General features: G+C 58.5%; 1 protein-coding gene across 1 annotated transcript in view; it reads right to left on the bottom strand.

Moving 5' to 3' along the window:
- Positions 1-7816: 7816 nt before the first annotated feature.
- Positions 7817-22956, bottom strand: part of LOC128836061 (voltage-dependent L-type calcium channel subunit alpha-1S-like) — a 36625-nt gene continuing 21485 nt past the window's right edge. Inside the window, exons 11-15 of the mRNA XM_054026082.1 lie at positions 21392-21573; positions 12548-12624; positions 11567-11661; positions 10374-10511; positions 7817-7993 (exon numbers count right to left, since the gene is read on the bottom strand). Of these exons, the coding sequence (XP_053882057.1) occupies positions 7817-7993; positions 10374-10511; positions 11567-11661; positions 12548-12624; positions 21392-21573 (669 nt within the window). The remainder of the gene's footprint in view (positions 7994-10373; positions 10512-11566; positions 11662-12547; positions 12625-21391; positions 21574-22956) is intronic.

Raw genomic sequence — 22956 nt, 5'->3', positions numbered from 1 at the left:
GGAGAATCCAACCTGCGCTTGTGTAGCACGTTTCACACGGCCCCAGCCGTCGCCTCCTGATGGGCTTGGGGTGGGTTTGATTTCTGGGCCTATTTCCAGCCCAGGCCCCTCACAATGACCCAATCTCCTGAGACCCCCTCAGAGCTCTCCCCCTTTGCCTCCCTGACAGGGCTGGAGTCATTTAGCCAGCAGCAGCCTGCCCTCGCTGCGGCATCCAGGCCAGGACGCAGGGAGACACCAGAGAGAACCACTGGGTCTGGCTGTGTCCAGCAGCCTCAGTGGAGGGTCTCCTGTGTATCCATGACAGTCCAGCTCGGTCTCTCCCCTGCCCCGAGGGACACAGCAGTGCTGGGCAGTTGGCACCGATAGGTGAGTGTCAGCTTAGACTTGAGCTGGCCTGAACCAAGAGCTGATCCCAGGCACGTAGAGAGTGGGAAGCTTTTTCCTCCCTGCTGACCAGCCCAGTGGGGAACGCACTAGACCGGGCTGGAGGCCAGCGACCCCCTGAGCCACCCATCGCCCACCTCCCCCACTGAACCGCAGCCAGTCCCCAGGGCACGGGACACCTAGGCGCAGAGCCAGTGCTTTGATGTCCCTGGGTGGAGGTTGATTCCCTTGGTCACATGAGCCCAGTGAGGCGCTGGGAGGCCCCGACAAAGCCCCATTGTGGGGCAGGAAGTGGGAACAGCCTGTCGGGCGGGGGGAGGAGGGGGTCTGGCTGCACAGAGAGAGCTGTTCCTGGGAGTCAACTGGAATGAGATCAGCAGGTCGCGGGTGTCCTGCAAAGCTCGTGCTACGGGGCGAGCCAAGGGGAGACTCGGTGGCTGGAAGCTGAAGACATTCAGGCTAAACATAAGAGGCCCTTTTTCACCGGTAAAAGGCCCTTAGCCAGTGGAACAACGCACCAGGGTGGGGTGCATTCACCATCACTTGGAATCTTGCACGGAGATCAGCTGGGACGGGCTCAGAAGCAGGCCCCAACTCTGCCAGGAGTCATGGGCTGGATGCAGGAATCACTGGGAGACAGTCTCCATCCGGGGCGATGCAGGAGGCCAGGCAGGCTGGTCACCGCGGTCCCTTCTGGCCTGAAGCTCTCGGAACCGGTTTCCTGCCCCGTGGGACCTGCCTCTCCCCAATTTCTGAGTTAACTCCTGAGCAAAAGGGAGGGGTAAGACTTGGAGTTGGACAACCGGCCCCCTTTAATGAGGATACGTCTGAATTACATCCCAGATGCCCCATCCACAAACATGGGCTAGTTTACCTCACTCCCCATGGGTAAGTCAGGTGAGGAAACTGAGGCACAAAGCGATTGAGGCCATTAGTATTTGTATTTCACCTAGGGGTACATCTACACTGAACCCCCCTCCCCCCATGACAGTATGTCTCAGAGCCTGGGACAATGGGCTCAGGCTTGTGGGGTCATGCTCTGGGGTTAACAACAGCAGTGTGGACGTTCCCACTCGGACTGGAGCCCTCCCCTCTCACCGGGTCTCAGATCCTGGGCTCCCGCCCAAGTGGGAACGTCTGCCCTGCTATTAGCCCCAGCCTGAGCCAGTTGACCCAGGCTCTGAGATTTGTGGCGCGTGGTTTTCATTGCGCTGCTGACGTACCCCTGGAGACCCCAGCCGAGAGCGGGGCCCTGCCGGGCTGGACGCTGGTCACACAGATCCTGCCTGGACGAGCTAACAGCCCGCCTCGATGAGACCACCCTCGGTTTGGGAGCCCAGCCTGAGGCACCTCAGGCGGGACGTTCCAGGGGTGCTGAGCCCCTGCAATGCCCATTGATTGCAGCTTGAGCAGAGGGCATTTGGCACTTCCTATCAGGCCTCAAGTGTCTCCAACTGGGGCTCCCCAGAACAAAGGCTCTGGCAGTCAGCCGAGAGTGGCTGGCCTGAGGTCACGCAATGAGGCAGAAGTGGAACCCAGGCGTCCTGGCTCAGTCCAATAGACCCCAACTCCCGCTTCTGCGGCACGAGGGAAACCCTGGCACCCCTGTGTATCATAGACTCAGAGAATCATAGAAGATTAGGGTTGGAAGAGACCTCAGGAGATCATCTAGTCCCACCCCCTGCTCAAAGCAGGACCAACACCAACTAAATCATCCCAGCCAGGGCTTTGTCAAGCCAGGCCTTAAAAACCTCTAAGGATGGAAATTCCACCACCTCCCTAGGTAACCACGGCCGGCTCCAGACACCAGCTAAAGAAACAGGTGCTTGGGGCGGCCAATACTAAGGGGCGGCACTCCGTCCGCTATTGGGGCGGCATGTCCGGGTCTTCAGCGGCAATTCGGCGGCGGGTCCCTCAGTCCCTCTCGGAGCGAAGGACCTGCCGCCAAATTGCCGCCGAAGAGTGGAGTTGCGCAATCGCGCTGCCATGGCTTTTTTTTTTTTTTTTTTTTTTGCCACTTGGGGCGGCAGAAAACCTGGAGCCGGCTCTGTAGGTAACCCATTCCAGTGCTTCACCACCCTCCTAGTGAAATAGTGTTTCCTAATATCCAACCTAGACCTTTCCCACTGCAACTTGAGACCACTGTAGAGTGCACCAGGCTGCAGCCTCTCGGCCGGCTCCTCCAGGGCCTCTCACTGCACTTTGCCCCTCACTAGCTCAGTCTTGCATGCCCATTCGGAGCCCCAGGAAATCGTGAGACCTCCTGGTCAACCTCCTGCGGGCGCTGGGCAGGACAACCAGCCGTCACAGCAGGAGGAGGACACTGGGCGGAGGCTGCTCTGCGACTGTTTCTGATCCCTCGTTGTGTCACACCTCCACGCAGTGTCCACCGACTCTCTGCAGGCAGTGGGTGCTGTCTGGTGTTCTCTGCTCGGGCACCCCACCCGCAGCCCTGAGCTTCAACCTTTTAGCCACGCTCCCGGAGCTGGGTTTTGCCTTTGTTGTTTCCCGAATTCAGCTGTGGCCTGAGTCTATTGGTGCTTCCCCTTGGCACAGGGTGGTCGACCTGCCTGTCCCAGCACTTGCAACAGGTGTACCCCGAGTCCTTATCCCTTGTGCTGCTGGGACGTCCCAGCCACAGGGAACGCACAAGGGCAGAAAGCAAGACCTTTGCCACAGAGGGCGTCTTTAAAGCAAGCTAAGCTAGGACACTGCAAAGATACCCCCCATTCCCCAGCCCTGCGACCACAGATCCCAGCCTCCCCCTAGCCCAGCCCCAGCTCAAGGGGAGGGGAAGCGGGGCTGAGGTTAACCACTTGTTTCCTTGGCACCAGGCGATGCTCCAACCCCAGATGAGCTGCAGCGTTTGGGCTCTTTACAGCAGGGAGAGGGCCCCAGTTTGGCCAGCCGGGAGCGTCATAGTCCTGGCCGGCTCTTGCTGCACAGAGCTCCCGTGTTTGCTGGCAACCCAGCGCCTCCCCCCCCGCCCCCATTAAACATACAGCGCAAGCGGATTAAGGGGCCCCCATTGTTTGATGAAGCCTATTTTGCTCAGGTCCCCAGGAATCCCATTCGCTGTGTTCCACCTTCATGTTACTCTTTCTACCCTGCTCCAATGGCCCCAGCCTCCCTAGGTCCCCTTGCCTGGGTGTGGGTCAGCACACAGACTCACAGACTTTAAGGCCAGAAGGGACCATCATCATTCAGCTAGTTTGACCACCTCCGGCTGAGTTACCGACGTCCTCAAATCAGGGTTTGACGACTCCACGTTACAGAGAATCCACCACTGACACTAGTTTAAACCTGCAAGTGACCCATGCCCCATGCTGCAGAAGAAGGCAAAACCCTCCCAGGGTCTCTGCCAATCTGACCTGGGGGGAAATTCCTTCCTGACCTCCAAATATAGTGACCAGTTAGACCCTGAACGTGTGGGCAAGACCCAGCAGCCGGACACCTGGGAAAGAATCTGCAGTGTTGTCCTAGCTGTGTTGGTCCCGGGCGATGAGACAGACAAGGTGCGGGAAGGAATATCTTTGATTGAACCAACTTCAGTTGGTGAGAGACACCAGGACCTGTAGAAGAGCTCTGTGTAGCTCGAACGCTCCTCTCTCTCACTCGCAGGAGTTGGGCCAACTAAAGATATTCCCTCCCCTCCCCTTTCTCTAAGAAAGAGGCTCACAGTGTCAGCTGGGACAAGCGCTCACTGATTTAAAGAGCAGCTGAGCCCCCAAGGAGTGTTTGCCGGTGGGGGACTCTACCCTACTGGTCAAAACATGGGCTCTAGCTTCCCTGTTCTGTGTCCCCAGGCCGTCTTGTATGAAGACAGGAGCCAGCGCCCCCAGCTAATCATTCCTAGGCCTGAAGGCCTCTCTCCAGGAGGTCATAATTATCCGGCCAAGTGGCCTTGATCCAAATGGCTCATCCCAAAACTAAGGAGTGAAAAAGCCACTGGAGCCTCATCCCCATGCAAGCTGTTCTCAGTAGCCTGCAGCCAGGACCAGAGGCAGATTAAGATTTTGTGGGGCCCTGGGTCAGAGCATCTCTTCTGCCTCTAGTCCCATCCCCCCTGCACTCCTGGTGCTCCTGCCAGGGAATTGGGGTCAGGGTGTGGGGGCTTTCCCCACCCCCAGGCAGGAATGCTGGGTGGGCAGAGCAGGTCATGGGGGTGCCCATTTTTCCAGGGCCCCCCCAATTGCCAAGGCCCATGGGCATGGGACCCATTGGCCCAGTAGCTAATCCGCCACTGCCCAGGATTTCAGAGTTACAGAGTGGAGAGAGGAAGGATAAGCATAATGATTTCATAGATTCATAGATTCATAGATTATAGGACTGGAAGGGACCTCGAGAGGTCAGCGAGTCCAGTCCCCTGCCCGCATGGCAGGACCAAATACTGTCTAGACCATCCCTGATAGACATTTATCTAACCTACTCTTAAATATCTCCAGAGACGGAGATTCCACAACCTCCCTAGGCAATTTGTTCCAGTGTTTAACCACCCTGACAGTTAGGAACTTTTTCCTAATGTCCAACCTAGACCTCCCTTCTGCTGCAGGCTCTGCTCTCCAGGGGCCTGGGCGCTCTGGCCCACGACCCATCCTTTGTGACGGGCATGAGAGTCGAGCCCTTATTACACTGGATTATTATAGATCTCATTCCTTATTGACAGTAGCAGTGTGGCTCAGGCACAGAACTGGGGACCAGGAGGCATGGATTCTGTCCCCAGCTCTGACACTGACTCCCTTGTGTGACCTGGGGCAAGTCACTTCCTTTTGCTGTGCCTCAGTTTCCCCCCACCTCAGCCACACACCCTTAAGATCTCTGGCTGGATCATGATTAATGAAGTTTCACAACTCCCCCGCGAGGCAGATGGGTACTATTATCCCCACATTACAGAGAAGGAAACTGAGGCACGGAGCAGGGCGAGTGATTTGCCCATGGGCACACAGTGTGCCAGAGCTGGGAACAGACTCCAGGAGGCCTGGCCCATGGTCCCCTGTTCCAACCTCTAGACAATGCTCAGTTCCTACAGCGTGTGTCTGATTAAACACTTCGCGGGGGGGCCAGCCACTCCTTAAACCCCCAGGGATGCCCCCTGACTTCTGGGGGAAGAGCCCTGAGTTCCGTCTGAGCACAGGCTTAATTTCCCTGCCAACTCCCCGGCTCTCCACCCCCAGAGAGCCGCTGACTGCCTGGCTCCTTTCCCCTCCCCCGCCCCCCCCCCAGGGGGACCCCCTGCTGTCACTCGCCAGGGCTTGGCCGCAGGTGCGACAGCCACTTCCCGTTTATTAAGTTAACAAATAAACACCATGGCTGAGAGCAGACGGGCTCTATTGATTCAGCGCGTCCCACGGGACCCATAATTTCTCTGCATTTTAATCTAGATTAGCCGGGGAGGAGCCAGGGACTGGGCTAGCAATGGGCTCACACTGCTTCAAACCAGAGCGTGCAGCCCGGGGGGCAGAGGGGAGGAGAAGCACTGTCCAGCAGGGGGTGCCGTGCAGCCACCCCCACCGCTCCCCATGACAGAAGTGCCGTCCTGGCAACACTGGCTGGGCAATGCTGTCTTGGCTGGGGTGTCCCAGATCACGCCACGCTGGCAGGACAGCACGGACCCCTGGAAGCCACGGCAGGCCAGATTCTCCCAAGAGCCCAGTCCCCAGCATCGGGCTCCTTGGGCAAGTTTGCACAGCGAGGGAGAGGACGAATTCAGCAGATCAGCCGTTCGCTACAAATCCCGACCCCAGCACATCTGCTCCCTCCACGACTTTCAAGCCCTATCGGGTTCCTTTCCTGGTACGAATGAATTTGGCTCCGGTTCGTCGCCGGAGAAGGAACGGGGCTGGATTATCAGCTAATCACAGAGAAGCCACATCCTCAGCTGGCCCAGCTCCATTGACAGCAATGGCACGATGCTGATTTACACCAGCAGGGACCCCTGCGCTCCCCTCGTCTGACCTTCCGTTTAACCCAGGCTGGAGAATTTCAACCCGTTGTTCCTCAAGCCCCTGCCTTGTGGTTTTTGGAAGGAGCCATCCAGATGCAGCAGAATCCACCCCACTCAGAAAGTTGTTCTGATTGTTAATTTCCACCCCCACACAGTAAGAACGGGCGCTGTATCTGAGCTAGATTTCACCCAGAGCACTTATTCCTGCTTTGAAACAGAGCGAGGCAGCCCTACCTTTGAACCCAGCCTGGGAAATTTACCACAAAAGGCACCAAATCTCCTCTTTATTGGGCTGATTAAAACAAAACACACATGTGATTTTACTCAGCATCCGGAAATGCCACCTGTCCTGGGCGAAGACAATGCGACACGGGAGATTGACCCAGGGCGTACGTGGTGAGCTGGCCCCTTAGGGCACGGACCTTCTTTCTGTCCTGTGCTGGCACAGCCCCGAGCATCACGCCGGGGGCTCCTAGGCACTAGGGTAATAGCAATAATAAATCACCACAGGGCAAGCTGCCCCTCCCAGCTCAGGGTCCAAGCCAAGGGCAGGCCCAGGCCATGGCTCCTGGGACAGAGGAAGGGATGCCGTGTCAGAGGAAGGGTGGGCTCGTGGTTAAGGCTCTGGCCGGGACTCAGATGTGGGGTCAGTTCCCACGTTGGCCACAGACTCCCCCTGTGACCTTTGGCCAGTCACCCCGGCGTTGGTTTGCAAAGGCTCATGTGACAATGAGAGGCGAGGCCTCCCGGCAGTCACAGGGAGCAAGATAAATAGTGAGAATCTCCCCTTCCCCTCGCTGAGCCTCGTTCCCCATCTGTAGCAGGTGCCTTGTCTAGATGGCAAGGGCCGGCTCTGGCTATGTATGTTCAGCCCCACAGTTGGAAAGTGGCCGCTCATTCGGCAGGCCTGACTGGAGACACCTGGGGGGCTGGTGTTCAGAGGGACGGGCACCCACGAGTCCCGCTGGCGTTGGCTGGAGCTGCGGGTGCTCAGCACTGCTGGAAAGCAGGCCCCCAAGGGTCTCCGCTGGCCCCCCTCTGATCGAAGACCAGAGCACTGAAGGACAGAGCGGAGCAGCGTGATCGCAGTGCCAGGGATTTAATGACCCGTCCGGCGCACACGTTACAGCTCTTGAGAGGGCAGGGGGCGCACCTTGCCCACACAGCACCAGACACCCCTGTAGGAAATGCCCCCGGAGTTCAGGCCCTCACCGCTCCTTCCCAAACAGCCCGGCGAGTCCTTCTCTGGCTCCCATCTGCCTGGCCCGGGGCAGAGAGCAACCAGTCAAGGCTGTGTGTGGGAGGAGATGGCGCTGTGGTTCCACGGTAACCCTCTCAAAGCCCACAATCAGGCAGCACCTCCCGGCTGGCACCATTGGCGAGGGGGATCCCCGGCAGTGTCACAGAGGCAGGGGCTGGAGATGGCCTCTGGGAGCCAGGCATGCCGGGCCCAGGGGAGCTATGCAGGGACGTGGCCAAGGTGTGTCAGTGGGTGGAACCGGCCTCTGCTCCCTCTGGGCTTTCCCTTCCCCTCAGCAGCTCGGCCACAGCCTCTTCCATCAGCACCATCTCCAGCTGGCAGGTGGCAGCCACCTCGACTCTCATGCCCGTCACAAAGGATGGGTCGTGGGCCAGAGCGCCCAGGCCCCTGGAGAGCAGAGCCTGCAGCAGAAGAAAGGGATCAGCACAACCTGGCTGCTCGGGCTGTGAAGAAACGACCTCTGGGCTCTGTGCAGCTGATGCCTGCGCTTCCGAGCTTAGCACAAACCTGTGGAGCTGGGAACGTTCACACGCGGGAGCGAACCGGGCCTACAGCAAAGTGTGAGCAGACGCTCGGCAAATTCCCCGTATGCAGCTTCGCTGGTGCGCCTCAATCCCGACACACAGCCCCTGCTATCCCCGCAGCTCCACCGGTGCCCCGCAATCCCGACCCACAGCCCCCGCTATCCCAGCCCTGGGCTCCCCCCAGCTCCGCCGGTGCCCCGCAATCCCGACCCACAGCCCCCGCTATCCCAGCCCTGGGCTCCCCCCAGCTCCGCCGGTGCCCCGCAATCCCGACCCACAGCCCCTGCTATCCCAGCCCTGGGCTCCCCCCAGCTCCGCCGGTGCCCCGCAATCCCGACCCACAGCCCCCGCTATCCCAGCCCTGGGCTCCCCCCAGCTCCGCCGGTGCCCCGCAATCCCGACCCACAGCCCCCGCTATCCCAGCCCTGGGCTCCCCCCAGCTCCGCCGGTGCCCCGCAATCCCGACCCACAGCCCCCGCTATCCCAGCCCTGGGCTCCCCACAGCTCCGCCGGTGCCCCTCAATCCCGACCCACAGCCCCCGCTATCCCAGCCCTGGGCTCCCCCCAGCTCCGCCGGTGCCCCGCAATCCCGACCCACAGCCCCCGCTATCACAGCCCTGGGCTCCCCCCAGCTCCGCCGGAGCCCCTCAATCCCGACCCACAGCCCCTGCTATCCCAGCCCTGGGTTCCACCGGTGCCCCTCAATCCCGACCCACACCCCTGCTATCCCAGCCCTGGGCTCCCCCCGGCTCCACCAGTCCCCCGCAATCCCGACCCACACCCCTGCTATCCCAGCCCTGGGCTCCCCCCGGCTCCACCAGTCCCCCGCAATCCCGACCCACAGCCCCTGCTATCCCAGCCCTGGGTTCCCCCCAGCTCCACCAGTGCCCCGCAATCCCGACCCACAGCCCCTGCTATCCCAGCCCTGGGTTCCACCAGTGCCCCGCAATCCCGACCCACAGCCCCTGCTATCCCAGCCCTGGGCTCCCCCCAATCCTGACCAATAGCCCCCGCTATCCCACCCTGGGGCTCCCCCTAGCTCCACCGGTGCCCCTCAATCCCAACCCGCAGTCCCTGCTATCCCAGCCCTGGGCTCCCCGCAGCTCCACCTGTGCCCCTCAATCCCGACCCACAGCCCCCGCTAGCCCAGCCCTGGGGCCCTGGACTCCCCCCGGCTCCACCAGTGCCCTGCAATCCCGACCCACACCCCTGCTATCCCAGCCCTGGGTTCCCCCCAGCTCCACCAGTCCCCCGCAATCCCGACCCACAGCCCCCGCTATCCCAGCCCTGGACTCCCCCAAGCTCCACTGGTGCCCCGCAATTCCGACCCACAGCCCCCGCTATCCCAGCCCTGGACTCCCCCAAGCTCCACTGGTGCCCCGCAATCCCGACCCACAGCCCCTGCTATCCCAGCCCTGGACTCCCCCAAGCTCCACCGGTGCCCCGCAATCCCGACCCACAGCCCCTGCTATCCCAGCCCTGGACTCCCCCAAACTCCACCGGTGCCCCGCAATCCCGACCCACACCCCTGCTATCCCAGCCCTGGGCTCCCCCCAGCTCCACCAGTCCCCCGCAATCCCGACCCACAGCCCCTGCTATCCCAGCCCTGGGCTCCCCCCAGCTCCGCCGGTGCCCCGCAATCCCGACCCACAGCTCCTGCTATCCCAGCCCTGAGCTCCCCCCGGCTCCACCAGTGCCCTGCAATCCCGACCCACAGCCCCTGCTATCCCAGCCCTAGGGCCCTGGACTCCCCCCGGCTCCACCAGTGCCCTGCAATCCCGACCCACAGCCCCTGCTATCCCAGCCCTAGGGCCCTGGACTCCCCCCGGCTCCACCAGTGCCCTGCAATCCCGACCCACAGTCCCTGCTATCCCAGCCCTGGGCTCCACCAGTGCCCCTCAGTCCCGACCCACAGCCCCTGCTATCACAGCCTTGGGCTCCTCACACACACAGCTCCACTGGTGCTCCTCACTCCCAACCCACAGCCCCCTTCCTGCGTCTATCCCACAGCTGGCTTTCTGCCTGCCTTACCGCTGTGCCAGCACCATTACTGATCTCTGGTTTCACCCCATTCTGATCCGTAGGCTCAGGGCTGGCAACTCCCCCCGTTCCATCCTGCCTCTGCCCCCGCCCCCTGGCCTCACCCCATCCCACTCCAGGAGCTGTGGCCTCTCTCCTCCTTTCACCGCTCCCCCAGGAACAGTCTCTCCAGTCCCACCCCAGCCAGTCCCCCTGCTGGGTGCTGCCCCACTGCTACCTCCTGGATGAGTAAGGTGGTGGCTGGGGTGGAGGCAGCAGCATCTCCCTCCCCGTTCATGTCACTGCCACCATCCAGCTGGCACTTGGAGCTCAGGTCCGCTCCCCGCTCCTGGGCAGCGGCCTCCTCTCTGCGCAGCTGGGCGGAGAAGGAGCCAAGAGTCACATCCTCGGGGGTGAGCAATACTGAACGTGCTGCAACAGCCTCGACAGGTGGGCGAGGTGGGGGCTGGTCCGTGGAATCGCCCAAGGCCACCCCCCAGGCTTGCAGAGCAGCTCAGATCCCTCTCGCCCGCCGTGGCGTCCGCTAGCCGCCCGGTGGCACCCCTTTGGAGGAAGAGCGCAGCCTCTTCCGGGGCGATGACTCAGCACTTGGACAGCACTACCTGCGCCTGCCCTGCTCCCTGCTGGGCTCCGGGAACAGCCGGGCGCCCCGGTTAGTTTAAGGAGAGGTGGCGATCGTTGGCGATGGTATAGAACCCGAGGGCCAGTCCTGCCTGGCTGGGCACTAGAGCAGGGACCAAGCTCTGAGCTCCAGGATACTGCCCAGTCACTTGAACTTGGCTCCTGTAGAGTCAATGGCCAACTCCCCCAGGCTAGCAACAGCCCCCGTCCATAGCCCCAGGGGCCTTCTTTCCTCTGGAGCACAGGGCGGAAGAGGACAGGGGAATGGGCAGAGAAGGGGCATGGCTACAGAGCCTCATCTCCTTACATAGCGGAGCTGTGATTACCTGGATATAACAAGGCACGCCCCCCGCCCCCCAGTGCTCCATTCCCTGGTACGCCCATCCCCACTCCTAGCCACCAGTGGCCCCGGCAGAGGCTCCAGCCCTGTGGGCCGTTCCAGTTGCCATTGGGAAGAGGGCAGGGGTGCCGGAGACGGGGTCTTTGCACCTGAGCCATTCGGGGGACTTGTGGCTGGACACTGGGACACCCCCAGCTTCCCCCAGCCCCATGGCCGCGTCCCTGCTGCGGATAGGCCATGAGCGTAGGCTCCGTCCTGCTTCCCAGAGGCCAACCAGGCTGGGGCGGACGCAGCGCACGAGGCAGATGCCAAGCTGGGATCTCCTGCTAGCTAGCCCCGGGGGACCCGGTGCCTCCAGTGCACAGTTGTCTTGGCCAGCCCAAAGTGGGAGGGGGACTAACCTCCCCTCCTCCCCCAGATGAGCCACATGATATCCCAGCGCCATTTACCTGCAGCTCCAATCCCGGGCATCCGCCGACACTGGCTGCCCACCTCCTGTCCAGCCACCGCTGCCGCTTCTCCAGGCGGAAGGAGCGGTTGTGGCCTGAGGGGAAGGGAACGGGTGCGTCACTTGGGGAGCCCACGGGAAGGACACTGCTGTGGCCCTGAGGCATAGGGGGTGCCAGCTGGGAAGGGGCTGACTAGTGCGGGGGCGGGGGAAGCAGAGCTCTGGTGCACTTGGAGATCCTGTGCACATGCCCCAGCCAGCCCTGGGCCAGCCCCCTCCCCGGCGACCCGCCGAGAGAGGCAGAGGGAACTGGATGCGCCCCTCGCTCACAGGGAAAGAGTGGAGCATGGGCCTTCCCTTGGCCTTACACCCAGGCCGCCCCTGCCCCCGGCGAGGCCTGCACATGGGGATGGGAAAACAGAGACCTGGATGACCCCTCCTGGGAACCACGACCTCCTGTCTCTGCCGGCTGAGGGGGAACTCGGCCTGCAGCACCCCAGGAAATTCAGCCTCCTGCTTCCCCTCCCCTTGAGGGCCATGGCGCCCTGGGAAAAGGACCCCTGCCCGAGAACTGGCACCCCCAGGGAAGGAGGTTATCTGCATTCGCTGCTGCAGGGAATTCCAGTGTTGCCTTCTCTTTCTATTGCTTAGTTCATCCTTAGGACCACGAAGAGACAGCCCCTGCTCCCCGATAAAAGGGGGCTCACTGGCTGCCTTGGTGAAAAATGGAGTCCCACCCCCACATAAAATGGGCCCCCTCCCTTCCACGCCTTATGGGGTCCCCCCAATAAAAGGGGGGCCTCCCTCCCAACCCTCTGACAAAAGAGGGTCCATCCTCCAGGCCACTTGGTGAAACATGGGGTCCCACCCTATGCCCATCTGGTAAGCTGGGAGTTTCCCCAGGCCATGACACTACCCCCCCAGGACACCCCTCCCAGTAAGGCCAGGAAGTGCCCGGTGCGACGATGCTGCAGGTACTAACCCAGGGCAGAGTGTGGCTGTGGCTGGCAGGATGCCAGCAGCATCCTCTCCCCCCGCAGCTCGTCCTCGTACTGCACCCTGTCAGGGAGAGGAAAGAGCGTCGGGCTGGCGCAGGGACCACCACCCAGCCATCCCTCCAAGGGCTTCCATTCACAAGCGTCAGTCACCATTCGAGACCCTAACTGCCTCCTGCCCTCTGTCCACCACAGCTCCCTCCTCTACCCCCGATCCTGTTCTTCAGCACCTCTGGGATCCTCCCTCCTCTACCCCCCATCCTCTTCTTCAGCACCTCTGGGCTCCTCCCCTCCCCTCCCCCTCCTCCCTCCCTCCTCTTCTTCAGCACCTCTGGTCTCCTCCCCTCCCTCCTCTACCCTCCCTCCCCTTCTTCAGCACCTCTGGTCTCCTCCCCTCCCTCCTCTACCCTCCTTCAGCACCTCTGGGCTCCTCCCCTCCCTCCCCTTTTTCAGCACCTCTGGGCTCCTCCCCTTCTTCAGCACCTCTGGGCTCCTCCCCTCCCTCCTCTACCCTCCCTCCCCTTCTTCAGCACCTCTGGTCTCCTCCCCTCCCTCCTCTACCCTCCTTCAGCACCTCTGGGCTCCTCCCCTCCCTCCCCTTTTTCAGCACCTCTGGGCTCCTCCCCTTCTTCAGCACCTCTGGGCTCCTCCCCTCCCTCCTCTACCCTCCTTCAGCACCTCTGGGCTCCTCCCCTCCCTCCTCTACCCTCCTTCAGCACCTCTGGGCTCCTCCCCTCCATCCCCTTTTTCAGCACCTCTGGTCTCCTCTCCTCCCTCCTCTACCCTCCTTCAGCACCTCTGGGCTCCTCCCCTCCCTCCTCTTCTTCAGCACCTCTGGGCTCATCTCCTCCCTACCATAATCACCTCCACCCAATCATATTAATAAAAACAGCACAAACACCACTTGTATTAGAGAGAGAACTAATGACTGGACAGACAGACACTCTAGGTACTGGATGGATGTGTAAGATGGACAGATGGATTCATACATGATAGAAGGATCTGTCTCGGGATAGATAGATAGATGAGGTGAATAGGGACAGACACAGACAGGACAGCATCACTAAGTGTGAAGAAGGAGAGGTGATTTACCCTGGGTTCTTTTGGCACCTTAGAGACTAACAAATTTATTGGGGCATAAGCTTTCGTGGGCTAGAACTTACGTCATCAGAGGCATGAAGTGAAAAAAAAGTAGGCAGGTATAAATATACAGCACATGAAAAGATGGGAGTTGCCTTACCAAGTGGAGGGGTCAGTGCTACCGAGGCCAATTCAATTAGGGTGGATGTGGCCCATTCCCAACAGTGGACAAGAAGGGGTGAATATCAACAGGGATGAACACAGACTAACACGGCTACCCCTCTGAAACCTGGGTTCTTTGAGATGTTGTGGCCCGATGGGTGCTCCACCACAGGATGTGCATGCGGAGACTGCAGTCGTGCTGGCAGGTCTGCACAGAGTCACACCTTGTTCTCTGAAGGAGTGAAACGGGGCGACGTATCCGCAGCGGAGGGGAAGGAGGCCGGGAAGGTGGAGCACCCATAGGAACAAAGCATCTCGAAGAACTCAAGTTATGTAAGGTAAGTCACCGTCCCTTCTTCGTCAAGCATATGTCCCTGTGGTGCCCCGCTGCAGGGCACTCCAGAGCAGTAACTCAGAAAGGAGGGGTATGCCACAGAAGTGAGTCAAGGATTGTTTGGAGAACGATATCACCAAAGGCAGCGTCCTCTCTGGAAGCAGGGGACATGGCACATGCTTGGCACAGGACTGGCAGAAGACCAGTCACAGTCCTGCAGATTTCTGCTATGGGAACGTACTGGATGTGGACTGAGCTCCAGTGGAATGTGCTATCACCGTGGGGGGCACATAACAGGTTAAAATACAAACTGCAACACACAGACAACCCCTGTATGGACTAGGAACAGGCTGGCCCTTTATTCATTTTGTTAGCAACACAAGTAGCCTGGGAGAGGCCCTCAAGGACCTAGTCCTGTCCACAGAGAAGGCAAGGGCCGTCGAACATCCAGCGAATGAAGGCTTGCGACCTCTCTGGAGGCCTGAGGATATGGGTAGAACACTGGCAGGCGAATCTCCTGGTTAATGTGATCTTCCAAGGAGACCTTAGGAAGAAAATAGGGCTGGGGACACAGTAGAACCTTGTCCCTATGAAAGGGTGGGATATGGTGTGTCAGCCAGGAGTGCCCTCCACTCTCCAATTCGTCTTGCTGAAGTAATGGCGCCCAGGAATGAAATTTTGAAGGCGATATGGAGGAGAGAGCAGGTAGTCATTGGTTCAAAGGAGACTTTCCTTGGAGCATTAAGAAGCAGGTTGAGGTCTCACTGGGTCCCAAACAGGAGAAAACCAGTTGTATAGAGCCTGGAGGAATCTGGCTGTGACAGGGTGGGCAAAAACCGAGAAGCCCTGGATGGGTAACTGGAAAACTGTGAGAGCAGCCACCTGCACTCTAACAAAGCTCACCGAGAGACCCTGTATCTTTAATTCCAGCTGGCGGTCAAGTATTTTGGAAAGGGAAACTTCTAGGGCTTGGGAAGAAGAAAGAGAACATCAAGAGTGAAAGTGTTTCCATTCCGGAGATAAGTCTTGCCGGTACTGGGCTATCTGCCAAACAAACTGACTGAACTGCAGCCAAATGAGTTAACTCCATGGTCGAGAGAGCCATTCGGGAGCCAGGCCCTGGGGTTCAGAGAGGACGTATCTGTCATGAGGATCTTTGATGGTGTGCGATGCAAGAATGGGGTTCCCACACCGACCCTCTGTGGGTCTCTCTGTCATGTAAGGGAATCCAACACCTTCTGAGGCACTGTGACCCCTTTGGACAGGTGGTGTCGGTCTGGGATATTTACTGTTCTAAACCACATCCTGGAGACATCGGAGATGGAGTCTCACATAGGACGTCATGAACGTGCAGGAGGATGTATATCCCAATAGTGGAAGATGAGCCCTCATGATTGTTTATGGGCTGAACTGTAGCACCAAGATTAGGCCAGATAGGGTGGAAGATGTCTCCCAGAATAGATAGGCTCTTGCTGTTGTGGGCTCGAGTGGCTCCTATGCAGTTTATCCTTTACACTGGAGTTAGTATCAATTTTTTGTGATTGATGCGAAGTCCTAGTTAACGCCTTGGCCATGGCTGGTTGGACCTCTTGGAGTGATCAACCCCTGATCAAACAGGTGTCCAAATATGGGAATACCAAGATCCCCCATTGACAGAGACCAGCTACTACTGCCAAGAGGAACTTCGTAAACACCCTCGGCATCGTGGAGAGACTGGAGGGGAGAACTTGGTGTTGATCGTGGTCCAATTACAAAGCAAAGTAAACACTTGTGGTGATGGGCATCCTGTAGGTCGTGGGCGACGAGCCCGTGTCCTGGATCCAACAATGGGAGAATGGGAGTGTGACAATGCGGTTCTGGCGGAACCCAACTGAGAGTGCCAACTCAGGACAAATTGCTCAAATAGGGCAGTTACAGCCCAAGGCTGGGGTTTTTTCCACCTCTAAGGCAAACCAAACCAGCCAGACTAAGAGGACTTCGGTCTCACCCCACTGGCTAACCGCAAGTCTCACAAGCAATCTCCCTTAGACACTCCAGTTTCCCAGTATTACCACCAGTGCCACTCGTTATGGGGACAAATGGTTATGAAAACCAATACCCCACTAAAAGAAAAAGGTTCTCCTGATCCCAAAGGACCAAGCCCCAGACCCAGGTCAATATACAAATCAGATCTTACCCACAAATCACGCTGTTGCCAATCCTTCAGAATCTAAAATCTAAAGGTTTATTCATAAAAGGAAAAAGATAGAGATGAGAGTTAGAATTGGTTAAATGGAATCAATTACATACAGTAATGGCAAAGTTCTTGATTCAGGCTTGCAGCAGCGATGGAATAAACTGCAGGTTCAAATCAAGTCTCTGGAATACATCCCCCGCTGGGATGGGTCCTCAGTCCTTTGTTCAAAGCTTCAGCTTGTAGCAAAGTTCCTCCAGAGGTATGAAGCAGGATTGAAGACAAGATGGAGATGAGGCATCAGCCTTATATAGTCTTTTCCAGGTGTAAGAACACCTCTTTGTTCTTACTGTGGAAAATTACAGCAAAATGGAGTCTGGAGTCACATGGGCAAGTTCCTGCATACTTTGCTGAGTCTCAAGGCATATTTGCCTTCTCTCAATGGGTCCATTGTATAGCTGATGGTCCTTAATGGGCCATCAAGCAGGCTAACACCAGTTTGTCTGGGATGTCACCCAGCAGCATAGCATAAGTTTGAAATACAGACAGTATAGAGCCAATATTCATAACTTCAACTACAAAAGTAATACACACATATAGACAGCATAATCATAACCAGTAAACCATAATCTTGTCTTAGACACCCCATTTGACCCCCTTTATACAAGATTTGCGTGCCACTACAGGACCTCGGTTGCAACAATGATCTATATGGTCCCAGATTATATCAATAACGTCACAGGGAGCGAGTGTCACCATGCTGAACTGTTGTGCTAGAACTTAGTTGCTCAAGTTTCTGAGGCCAAGAATCGACCTCCCGCCTCCGTCTCTCATGGGAACTAGGAAGTAGTTGGAATAGAATCCTTTCCTGATGGACGCTGTTGGAACCAGCTTGATTGGCCCCAGGAGGAGGAAGGATGGGACCTCCACAACACTGGACTGAAACCGGTCTCTTTGGTCTTGTGGCAGATGCTCAATGAAGTGTGTACGTTCTGAATAATGTGGTAAAGTCCCATTTCACCACCCAGGCCCGAAATTGCCACTACGGAATTGAAGAGCAGCTGGTGAGTTGCTCTTTCTGCCCCATACGTCCAGTCTCTTGGATTCATTGTCTATTGGAGAGGGTCTACATCGAGTCTGACAGCTCCTTTCCTTGGCTGCTAAGGAATTAGTGCGAGGGTGGGAAAAGAAGTGCTCCCTCCCCTTTGGTGGGACTTCTTATCAGATCTCTCAGGTGGGTGGAATTGTGCTGGGGATAGAATGCCTCATTAACGGGCGGAGCAATCTTTCCTTGGGGATTGATATTCACCAAAGAATGTTATGACTCCTGGACTTCCTCTAGCAGGATTTGGAGAGAGTCCGCCAGCCTCTTCATGAGCTCCTGGAAAGTTTTGAACTCATCAGCAGAGGAGGGCTGGGGTGGCGTTACCGCCTCGGCCACAGATGAAGAGGACTCAGCTGAAGGAGGTGAGACCTCCTCAGGTGGAGGCTCTGACTCCTGCTGTGTATTGTCCGGTACCGAAGACGTGCATGGTACCGGGAGAGGGACAGCTGCTTGCCATGGATGGCATGGGACCAGTGGGTGCCTGTAATCTCTTCTTGGCATCCTGTGGAACTGGTCACCAAAATGGCCCCCAGGACTCCCATTGATGGGGGGGAGGAACAGGGAGAGTGTCTCCAATGACCGTTATCTCTGGGTCTGTGAGGCCTGGCAGGTTCTCTAGGGTCCTCCTTGGTACAGGGACCCTTGGCAGCCGGATGGTATGGCACCAGGAAGGATTCCTGTACCGAGACCTGAGAGGCTACGTGATGGCTCAGGTAATGTGGTGGATGCTGACTGCTGGAGGCTTGGGTGGGTTTTGGCCTGCAGGTGCCTGGGCTGTACGGGTGAGGAGGCTCTGACGGATCCCATAGCAATGGCATCAGGCTCATCCGAAATGATGAGATCTTCAGATAACTGAAACCTGGAAGGAGCTGGAGGGCACTGACAGCCGCTGACAGGCAGAAGTGAAAATGTGGACCTTGAGATGGAGACTGCTGCAGTACTGAGGCGGATGCAGGGTCCTGTATCACTTCAGAGCTGGGGTCAGAAGCCGATGCCAAGGGATGTGTGGTAGCTCCATGCGGACCATGGTGCCACGGAGGATCAGGTACATGGTACCGACACCTCGATACCGGACTCAGTCGGAGCCTCTATGGTAACCCTTAATGGACACGAGGGCTCCTGAGAGTGGGTCTTATGAGGTGACCTACCCCTTTTCTCCCTGTCTCTGGATGGGAAGGAGTGCTTTCTCCTCTTCAAAGGCTTTGTCTCCGTGGTCCCAGCTGAGGCTGGGCTGATGCCTGAAGGAGCCAGTGCTAATGCCTGGGGGGAAGCGGAGCTCTCCAGAGCTAGAGCATGTCCCATTAACAGGACTGCTAGTCTCGTCTCCCTGTCATTTTGGGGCCTGCCCCCAGACAGATCACACACTTTGAGGGGATGGGGGAGTTCCCCAAACATCGTAGGCAACTCCAATGTCCGTCACTGCGGGGAAAAGACCTGTGGCAAGTCTGGCAGGGCTTAGCCCCTGGGGTGTTAGGCACAACAGATTGATCGGCACAAAGAAAGGTGCAGGAGTAGATGGGGAACCCCCTCTCCCAGAGCACAGAAACGTGCCAGATGAAATACAAATGAAAATAAAATATAGGGCAAGAAAACAAATGAGAAACGAGAATACGCGAGAAAAGTCTTTCCTGAGGTGAGAGAAAGGCGGGAAGCAGAACACAGCTACCCGCCGAAAACTCGGTCTCGAGCCACAGGCAGCTGAGAAGGAACTGAGTGGCGGCGGGCTCTCGCTTCCCTGTATCCTGTCGCTCAGAGCCGGCGCAGGCCCACCAGCACGACGTCACAGGCTCCAGTCCAGGGTGCACACATCCTAGGGTGGAGCACCCACCGGGACGGATAGCAGAAGGACTCATGAGGGCAACCTAGTTATGTTTGTGGGGTAACCCTTGTCCCCCCATTTCGCCGCCCTCCTGTTTCTGTACCTCCTGTGTTGTTTTGTCCAGGTGTCCGGCCATCGCCCCCTGCTGGCAGGACCATGCAAAGATATTCCTGGCTCTGCTGCTGCTGAGTTACAGGCCTTAAAGCGGTAGCAGCTGATGCGTTCAGATCCGAGGTTCGCCTCCTCAACCAACCCCTGCTGATGACCCTGCCAGGGGCATGTCATGCTTCAATTACAAGCGCTCTGGGAGGTGGCTGTGTCTTTTCTGCACTCTCTGGAGCTGTCTAACTACATAACATCACCGCCAGGGCCAGAGAGAGCCAAGAAGTGTTTGGGAAACCGAAAGCCACATGCAGATGGGCACAACTGGGCTCAGGCCAAAGGAGTCACGCTGCTTATGCCAGCCCTGGGGCCAGCCCAAGGTCCTTGCAGCGTCCATATGGATAACAGTCACAGGGGCAGCCTTGGAGGGGCAGTCTGCCAGCAGGCACCATTCATTGCACCTACAGCTGTCCGGGGCTTCACAAGCTGCACATCTGCGCACAGAACTAGTCTCAGTGACCAGAGCTTTAGCCTGGGCACCTGAAATCACGCGGCCCGATTCGCAGGGGGGCTGAGCTGCCCCGAGTGTCAGAGCGGCTCTGCTCGCTGCTGCTCTAAATCGGTCTCTGCTCTGTTCGAGACTCTAAAGTGCCCCACCAATAATCTGGGGCCAGATCTTCCTCTGGGGTAAATCAGCCTGGCAGCTGCACCGTGCCTGTTGCTGGGATTAGTCTGACATCTGCTGGTGTAAACAGGATCTGCGCCGGCTGTACTGGGATAGTCGCTTTCAAAGGCACTGTGCTCAGGGCCGGCTCCAGGCACCAGCTTACCAAGCAGGTGCTTGGGGCGGCCACTTCGGAGAGGGGTGGCACGTCCAGCTGTTCGGTGGCAATTCAGCGGATGGTCCCTCACTCCTGCTCGGAGCGAAGGACCTCCTGCCGAATTGCCACTGCAGATCGCGATTGAGGCTTGTTTTGTTTTGTTTGGCTGCTTGGGGCGGCCAAAACCCTGGAGCCGGCCCTGACTGTGCTCCCACTTTTTTTAAGAGGCGCTGTATTGTCCTTAACCCCGCGTGTGCCCTATGGGAAGCACAGTGTAGAACAGCGGTTCTCAACCCGTGGCCCGCGTAGGGTGACCAGATGTCCCGATTTTATAGGGACTGTCCCGATTTTTGGGTCTCTTTCTTATATAGGCTCCTATTACCCCCCACCCCCCGTCCCGATTTTTCACACTTGCTGTCTGGTCACCCTACGCCTGCGGGCCGCATGCGGCCCAATTAGTACACAGCTGCGGCCCGCTCAGCTGTGTGATAGAGGCCGCAAGGCGGGCTCTGGGACCAGGCAACTAGCTACCGCGTGGCAGGGTCCAGGCAGATGGCTGCTGCTGGGCCCTGTACAGTGGGGTCCTGGCCGGGTCTGGAGTCAGGGTCCTGGCTGCACCGCAGCCCCACAGAGTGGGGGTTGGGGTTAGGGGTCCCTGCACAGCAGCGTCCCGGTTGGGGTCCCTGCCCCACACCCAATTCTCCACTTCTGCCCCCACTCTGTGGAGGGGTCTGTGGGCGGAGGGCACTGAGCATAGGGGTTTGTGAGGGGGTTAGATGGGGTTCTTAGCCTGTGACCCAGGTAACACTTTGTGGGCCACAATGATAAATAGGTTGAGAACCACTGGTGAAGGGGTGAAGCTGCCTGGCCATGGGGAGGCACGTAAATGAGACCTGGGCAATGCAAGCATCTGTTTTTGCCTGAGACCTGAAGGCAGAAACTGCACCCTCCCATGGTTAAAGGAGAGTAAGGTGGCCAGTGTCTGGCCCGACCCACACACGAGTAAACATATGCACAAGTGCACACTCTCATGTGCACGCATGCACAAGCACCCAGGGCTGCACCCGGGCTCACAGTCCCCGAGCGCCGAGCTTCCCCCTGCTCCCCAAGTCACAGCAGCCGCGCAGTCGGGTTCCTCTCTTATGGAGACTGCGCCGTTTATACAGACGGCACATTGCCTTGTGGCCCCCGCTGCCACGCGCCCTGGAGGGCTGTCTCCGACCGCCAAGCATTACCGTGTGGCTGTGTTGCTGGTGGTGTTCCTGTCTGGGGGGAAGTCATCGAGGAAGACAGGGGAGTCCAAGTCTTCACTCCCCACTTCAGTGAACTGCAGGGGTCTCTGGTTGGTCACGTGGGGCTGCAGGGGCCTGTTCCGCTCCATGAAGGAGTCAACATGACCGAACAAGCCACCTGTCCTCTGGAACCAAGAGGGGAGAGGTCAGAGCGGGCCTTGACAGTGGCGCTTCGAGGCTTCCCTGCCTGTGGCACATGCTGCCCGACGGTCCAGATGGGTTTGGACCCATGGTGAGCCAGCAAAGGCCAGTCATGGTGGCTGAATTTAAGATCATGCACAGCAGGGGAGCAGTAATAACAGTCCCAGTTCTTACAGAGCTGTTCTCAAAGCACTTTATAAATAGGGGGGTCAGCTCCTCACTTCACAGTGGGGGAAACTGAGGCACAGAGCAGGGAAGTGACTTGCCTTAGGTTACCCAGTAGGTCCATGGCAGAGCTGGGAATAGAACCCAGGTCTCCTGAGTTGCAGCCCACTCCCAGCCCATCCACTAGGCAGTACTGCCTCTCCTACCAGCTAAACCCTCCCATACTAGCAGGCAGCTCTGAACGCGAGGGATTCCCTGAGGAGTGAGGCTGGGCAGGACACTGTCACAGACTGCTGGCAACCTGGGTTGCCATGGTTATCATTACACCACAGCCAATTGGAAGCTCCCAGCATATCGAGTGCAGAGGGAATCTGTCAGCAGTGTTGGGTCTGTGACACATAGTTGTGCACCTGACAGAGGTGCCAATACACACTAGCCAGTCCATCCCCGGAACGAGCACTCTTCCATCACGTTAACTGGTTAATATCCCGCTCTGCAGTCCGGGGGGGGGGGGGTCAGTACCATTATCCCCATTGTACAGGGGAGGGGAAGGGACAGCCAGGGAGATAACACCAGTGCTGGGATTAGAACCCAGAGATCCCTGAGCTCAGGTCACCAGCCCACAGCTCCACCTAACACAGGGGTGGGCAAACTATGGCCTGCAGGCCGGATCTGGCCCACCAGCCGCTTTAATCCGGCCCTCAAGTTCCCGCTGGGGAGTGGGATCTGGGGCTTGCCCCGCTCCAGCCAGGGAGCAGGGTCAGGGGCCGCTCCACGCGGCTCCTGGAAGCAGCAGCATGTCCCCGCTCCTATGCGTAGGGGCAGCCAGGGGACTCCGCTCTGCACACTGCTTCTGCCCCAAGCACTGCCTCCGCAGCTCCCATTGGTCGGGAACCACGGCCAATGGGAGCTGCAGGGGCAGCGCCTGCGGATGGGGCTGGTCGTGCCTCGACATAGGAGCCAGAGTGGGGACATGCCGCTGCTTCTGGGAGACACTTGAGGTAAGTGCCACCTGGAGCCTGCACCCCTAAGCCCCCCCTCCATGCCCCAACCCCCTGCCCCAGCCCTGATACCCCTTCCACGCTCCGAACCCCTTCCACGCTCCGAACCCCTCGGTCCCAGCCCAGAGCATCCTCCTACACCCCAAACCCCTCATTCCCAGCCCCACCCCAGAGCCCACACCCCCAGCCGGAGCTCTCAAC

Source organism: Malaclemys terrapin, chromosome 4 (assembly GCF_027887155.1).
Source record: "Malaclemys terrapin pileata isolate rMalTer1 chromosome 4, rMalTer1.hap1, whole genome shotgun sequence".
Taxonomy (NCBI): Eukaryota; Metazoa; Chordata; order Testudines; family Emydidae; genus Malaclemys; species Malaclemys terrapin.
The sequence above is the reverse complement of the archived record's forward strand: the minus strand, read 5'-3'. Positions and strand labels throughout refer to the sequence as shown.